The sequence below is a fragment of the Sprattus sprattus genome (genome assembly GCF_963457725.1).
Source record: "Sprattus sprattus genome assembly, chromosome: 15".
NCBI lineage: Eukaryota > Metazoa > Chordata > Actinopteri > Clupeiformes > Clupeidae > Sprattus > Sprattus sprattus.
Window position 1 is genome coordinate 12,068,071 of NC_137913.1, and position 7,500 is coordinate 12,075,570.

Consider the following 7,500-nt stretch of genomic DNA (forward strand, 5'->3'; position numbering starts at 1 on the left):
CACACACACACACACACAAACACACACACACACCCAAACGCAGACAATTACACTGAGATGGCAGCGGACTCGTACTGTGCTTCAGGATATGCCTCAGCCATTTCTTCATTTATCATCCTACCATCAGCCTGGCCAAAGAGCTGTCTTCAACCTCCACTTTTTCAATTGAGTTTAGACTTACTCTCTAATCTCCCCATCCCCCAGACCCACACTTATACCCACCAAAACACCTATCCACACATACATCCACCATTACGGAATATCCACTCCTATACACAAACAGACACACACAAACACACACATACCATCAAGATCCCCTCCTCCCCCGGCACACACACACACACTCGCACACACAAACACAGACACACACACACACACACACACACAATGTTGCCCTGTGATCAATTCTTGTGGATGTGCTTCTGCAAGCCAAAAGAAAAAAAAATTCTGCCAAGTTACACTGAACTCAAGTGAAATAAGTCAAGGGTTTTGGGTTTGTGAAAGAAGTCAAGAAAAAGCAGTGAAAACATGGCAGCAAACCAACAATTTAACAAGGCTGTAGTGAACTCTAAACTTGCATAATGCTGACGGACAACTCAAGAACACACACACTAAGCAGGCAGAGACATTGACTGCCAGTCACGGACTTCACTAGAGAGTTTTGCCTGACCTCGAAAGATCCCCTGCCTCAAGTCCATTAAAATTTCAAAATTATACCTGTCACTGCACACACACATTCATTAAAGCTACTTCCTGATCTGTGAGGGGCAATAACAAAATTCCCAAAACAGATTAAAATGGCAACACCACACAAAGCACTCTCCCCTCAACCCCATCCCACGTTTCTCCTTAATTACCACTGCAATCCTGTTTTGGTCGTGCGGACCGAGGTTTCTTATTTACGGGATTAATTTGAGCGTGCTAATGCAGATGGGAAATGACCACAGCAATCTCGAGTTCATTTCACAGCGGAGCGAGAAAGCCTACCCTCCGCAGCTGGGGGCTCTAGAGGGGGAGGTATGTGTGTGAGTTTGTGTGTGTGTGTGAGTGTGTGTGTGTGTGCGTGTGTGTGTGGTGCTTTTGGGAGGTTAATGCAAATCAGTGGAGGAGATGTTGACCCTGGCTAAATTAACTTGGGAGAAAACGCACCATCTGACAACAGAAGGGAACTACTGAAGCATTAGAACACACAAACACTAACAGACACACACACACAAACACACACACACACACACACACACACACACACACACACACACACACACACACACACACACACACACACACACACACACACACACACACACACACACCCTCACGCACAAAATGCAAAGCTTAATGTTGAAAGTGTCTGTAAAACTTTCTTCAACTTACAGGCAAGGGGAAGCACATCTCAAGTCAACATTAAATGTAAATGAATGCCTGTTTCACCACCATACAGTATTAGTTATAGTTTTGTGTGCATGCATGTGAAACAATATGGTTCAATTGATTGTGTGTGTGTGTGTGTGTGTGTGTGTGTGTGTGTGTGTGTGTGTGTGTGTGTGTGTGTGTGTGTGTGTTGTGTGCGTGTATGTGTGTGTGTTGGTGTGTGTGTAATTCTTCAAACTTAAATACATGTGCATGCGGGGAAGGTTTTTATTGAGGCACAAGCCATGTAGTGCAATAAAAGAAAAAAAAGGAAAAAGAAACACGCACTTCCTAAGAATTAGGGATGTTTGCCCCAGGGGTGACCTCCATTGTCTGCCGTGTGACTGGTACACCTGACATCAATCTCAGCTGGGGAGATCAGGCCCGTCCCCGGCCCGGGAGTAACAACATCCATCAGCACCCTCAAATATGACTCATGTCCCTTCTGATAGGAGACTTGACCAGTGACCAGTGTTTGTCCCCAGTCAACAATGACAGACAACCCAATCTGCCTCCAGCATCCATCCACCTAAACAGATGGGGCCGCTCTCATTTCACCAGTGTTGTGTCAGGGAGGTGAAACACTCAAACAGCACAACAGTACACACACGCACACATGCGCACACAGACACACACACACACACACACACACACACACACACACACACAGCTACACATCCATGCGCTCACCCACACATACATACTATGACCTCATTTACACACACACAGACACACACATTGATATCCACTCCACACACACCACCTGATACTCAGTCAACACTAACACTAACATATACACACACATGCAAGTTTGAGGTGTTTTTGTGGAGACTGACCTCTGTCCATAGCTGACCTCCTTGCGACGGCAGTGCAGGGTCACGACCCGATGACCTTCACTACGGACGTCCTGGCTCACCATCCACAGGGTGGGGTTGCTGGGACGTGCACCCAGAAAGGCAAACCCCTCTTTTAACTTTACCCTGATAGACAGAACAGAAGGCAGGGCAAAGAAAGAGAGGGAGAGAGAGAGAGAGAGAGACATTCACATTTATTTTCTTTATAGAAACACTTAGACACTAGATACTCTATTGATCCTATGGGACATTTAGGGTGACTCATTATTTAGAGACACTTATTTACCAGGCACTCTATCAGTATGCCATCAATATCAGCGGTGCAGATGGGATTTTTTAACTGGCGGGGACGCTAATCAGCTGTGCAGAGTTATTAACTGATGATTGTCGCCTTATGTAGGGAGAGTGGTGGGGACGGATCGGGGTCACTATGAATCGTCCCCAGTGCTATCTGCGCCCCTGATGAATATGTCATAACTCCTTGGGTGTCAAACCCACAACCTTGGTGTTAATTCAACTAGGTTTTACCAACAGAAGCATGTTAGCGGCATGTCAGGTACTTCAGTAAATGGAGATATGAAACCACAAACCACTATTTATAGTCATAGTCAACGTTCAATGCAATGTTCAGGTACATCAGTTAATGGAGGTATGAAACCACAAACCACTATTTATAGTCATAGTCAACCTTCAATGCAATTTTCATACAAGCTCTGCCTCAACGTCATGACCATGGATATTGAATACTACAGGAGGGTCATAGCTATTTATACCGCAAACCTGGTGGAAGAGGTAATCAAACCGTGTGTGTGTGTGTGTGTGTGTGTGTGTGTGTGTGTGTGTGTGTGAGAGAGTGTGTGTGTGCGTGTGTGTGTGTGTGTGTGTGTGTGAGTGAGTGACTGAGTGAGAGAGACACTGCTGTGACCCGATGACTGTGGTGTTTTTTTGGTCCAGATGATGCCGTGCTAACACAGATGGACCCTTCCCTCAACGCCGGCCTCCTAAAACTAATCCCACCAAACAAAAGGAAAGGAAATAGGGCATCATCAGCCCTCCGCTTCAACATGACAGCTGCTCCTCTCCTCTCTCACCCCTCTCTTCCTCACCGTCCTCTCTCCCCGTCATGGCGGATGGACGCAGATATCGGACACCGTCGCGCTTGATTGCTCGCTTCGCAATTAGGCACTGCGAGCCAAACGCAGCGGGTGGGTTTGAAGCACGGCGATGATTACGGCATGTTATTTGGCCACCGCACCCAACTGAATCGATAAGTAACATCTCGAAGACAGAGTCGATACTGCTGCATCACAAGGACTGCAGCCTTCTCTTGAGCAAAACTGTAGTCTGACTTAATTGCACTGCATGCTGTGTATATCTTATTGACTGGCGAGAGAATGAATGGCCTTATAGGTGTACAGTTGATGTTGCTAGATAAAGGCAAAGAGACATATTGTACGGCCAGAAAAGTCAATGTTGCAGTCTTTACTCTTAAGGAGTTTTTCATACTTGTGTGATTACTTACTTACATACTTTTTCACAGTTCAACACATAGATCTCAAATATCACATGGTATGTCTTGAAATTGTAGCAAAAAATGTGTATTATTTCAGTGTAGTTAGTATCCTGTACTGAAATGCTATGATCCTTTCTGATGAGGGAATATCTACCCTATCCAGAGTCGATAAACTCATTCAGCCATCTCTAGTCATTATTAGGTCCAAGTTTGTATGTATTAAGTTGAATTCTTTTGAAGTGCAATGGACTACAGAACATCCGGTACATACAGCATACAGTAGATGTAAGGGGGAGAGGGCGCTGCTGAACTTATGACCTTTTCTTTCTACCAGCACTATGCTCCTCTAGTTCAATATTCAGTGCATTAACTTTCCTACATATAGGGTGCCGGGGCAATGATCCATAAAAAACATGATAAAATATCCCATGCATACAGGTCGATAGACACACCTCCCTGGATGCAATGATGGCTCAGACAGAACATTGATTTGCCACCAACGCCATCCAACCCCCCCCCCCCCCCCCCCCCTTTTTGGTGATTGTGGTACGTGCCACCCACTTGGAGCACCCCCATGACGGACGTAATGGAGCACATCGGTGAGGTCATTGCTCAAGTGAGGTCCAGGCTCCAGAGTTCTACACGGCCATTGACATTCACACACACACACACACACACACACACAGAGAAACACGCACACACACACACACACACATGCATGCATCGTTACTCCAGGCTGTCGGGAGAGAGTTGTCCAAGCACCCTTTATCGACTTTTCTCTCGTCCTGTTCACGTGAATGGCTTTACACACACACACACACATACACACACGCATTTGAGAAAGCTCTGCAGCACGATTTGATGATTATAGACTTGGGGGCCTGCTGGTTAAGGCCGTTTCCTGCGAAAAATAACAAAGTGGCCGTTTCCCTCTCTGCTCACTCGTTCGCGTCGATGGCCAGGCGGTAGAGTGCTTTGAGTCTCCTTAGAGGGACTACTGCTTACACAGAGCCAACTCTCCGATGCTACTGCTCTACGAGGACCAATACATAGAGCAGAGTAAGAAAGTGCCGCAGTGCAAGCAATAAAGTATATTTGTACTCACAAATTGACTTGAAAACGTAAACACAGCAAATACACTGTACACACCCAGGCACAAGTCTGCATTTTATGCTATATTGTGAATTGAGTCTGGAAAACAGACCAAGAGTCCATCCATGCTCACAGGAGTTCAGTAGGAATATTTCATCCAATTTACTTCTACAATTCTAAGACATTGCCTGTAAGCTGCTGTAAAGACTTTAGCGGTCTGTAGAGAGTAAGAGAGAAGCACAGTGCAAGCAATGAAGTTCAGATAACAGAAGTGAGTATACCCCTGTGCAATATAACCTAAATGTCAAATTAATCTAAATTGTATCACCTTATCGTAACTTTGTTACTTCTTGAACAGAAGGGTATTTGTCAATTTAGAAGGTTCACTATATTAAAAATACAGGCCCCACAGTAGGAGCACAATGCAACAAAAGTCATTATACCTGTCATAACTGAGATACAAACATTTCTATACTTTCAAGACTTCATATGTCCACCTTTATTTTGGACTCCGACTCTACCACCCTCGGCATTAAGGACACCACCACTGCACAGACTTTTGGAGAGATTCTCTTTCGACTTTCTTCAGAGGACAATTTTTTCAGCTGCTTTTTACAGGAGTGCTTGTCTAGCTCTTTGATTTTCTCTTTAAAATACCCAAAAGGTGTTCTATTGGATTCAAGTCAGGCGGCATACTAGGCCAGGTCATAGTTTTTTCTTTTTACTAGTTTTTCTTCTTCAGAAACCTTTCTGTGATTTTGGCAGTGTGCTTTGGATCCTTATCATGCTGGAATATACCTCTTCTACCAGGTTCTGGAGAATGGTAGTCATCTTGTCAACAAGTATTTAGGTAAATCCAAAGCCTTTACACGCATACAGCCCCATATCCTCACACTACACCACACTACACTACACCATAGTACACTACACCACACTACACTACACTATAGTACACTACACCACAATACACTACACCATAGTACACTACACCACACTACACTACACCACAGTACACTACACCATAGTACACTACACCACACTACACTACACCACACTACACTACACCACAGTACATTACACCATAGTACACTACACCACAATACACTACACCATAGTACACTACACCACACTACACTACACCACAGTACACTACACCATAGTACACTACACCACAATACACTACACCATAGTACACTACACCACACTACACTACACCACAGTACACTACACCATAGTACACTACACCACACTACACTACACCATAGTACACTACACCACACTACACTACACCATAGTACACTACACCACAATGCACTACACCATAGTACACTACACCATAGTACACTACACCATAGTACACTACACCACACTACACTACACCACAGTACACTACACCATAGTACACTACACCACAGTACACTACACCATAGTACACTACACCACAGTACACTACACCATAGTACACTACACCACACTACACTACACCATAGTACACTACACCACACTACACTACACCATAGTACACTACACCACAATGCACTACACCATAGTACACTACACCACACTACACTACACCATAGTACACTACACCACACTACACTACACCATAGTACACTACACCACAATGCACTACACCATAGTACACTACACCATAGTACACTACACCATAGTACACTACACCACACTACACTACACCATAGTACACTACACCACACTACACTACACCATAGTACACTACACCACAATACACTACACCATAGTACACTACACCATAGTACACTACACCATAGTACACTACACCACACTTCACGACACCATAGTACTCTACACCATAGTACACTACACCACACTACACTACACCATAGTATACTACACCACACTACACTACACCATAGTACACTACACCACAATACACTACACCATAGTACACTACACTACACCATAGTACACTACACCACACTACACTACACCATAGTACACTACACCACACTACACTACACCATAGTACACTACACCACACTACACTACACCATAGTACACTACACCACAATACACTACACCATAGTACACTACACCATAGTACACTACACCATAGTACACTACACCACACTACACTACACCACACTACACTACACCAATGGACACTACGCTGTGACTGTGGTCCAGGTGATACAGCAAGACTGATATTTATGTGATGTATTTTTAACTCACAAATAGAATATAGAGTAGAATAGAACAGAATATACTATGTTATCCTGGTAGAGACATTTATCTTGGGCTTTATACTGTTGACACAATAGAATCATAAAATGTTCCCTTTGCACAAAACCATGAAATATAACCAGGTAGTGCATGATTTACATTTCATATCCTCCAACTCTGATTCTCATTCTGACTCTCGTATGTAAATAAAGTGCCTACATGAAGATCACTGCAGAGCACACAACTAAAAGTACTCTTTGAAGTTAACAGTCCCACAAGATGCTCGTGAGCTAAGCAAGGTTGTCCTTCAGGCACACATGCAGAGGAGAAAACCTGGAACATTTTCATATGGAGCCTGTTACCCTTTTTCCTTTCCTTTTCAGCCGTAAAAAAAGGGGTTCTAGCTGGCATCATATTCAGGGCATAACC

The 7,500-nt window shown here is 44.1% G+C and overlaps 1 protein-coding gene across 1 annotated transcript in view; it reads right to left on the reverse strand.

The window, feature by feature from the left end:
• LOC308376527 (transmembrane protein 132C-like) overlaps positions 1-7,500 on the reverse strand; it is a gene marked incomplete at its 3' end in the record, with an annotated part of 160,346 nt that overhangs the window by 101,501 nt on the left and 51,345 nt on the right. The window contains exon 2 of the mRNA XM_080852896.1: positions 2,247-2,390. Coding sequence (XP_080709022.1) covers positions 2,247-2,390 — 144 coding nt within the window. The remainder of the gene's footprint in view (positions 1-2,246; positions 2,391-7,500) is intronic.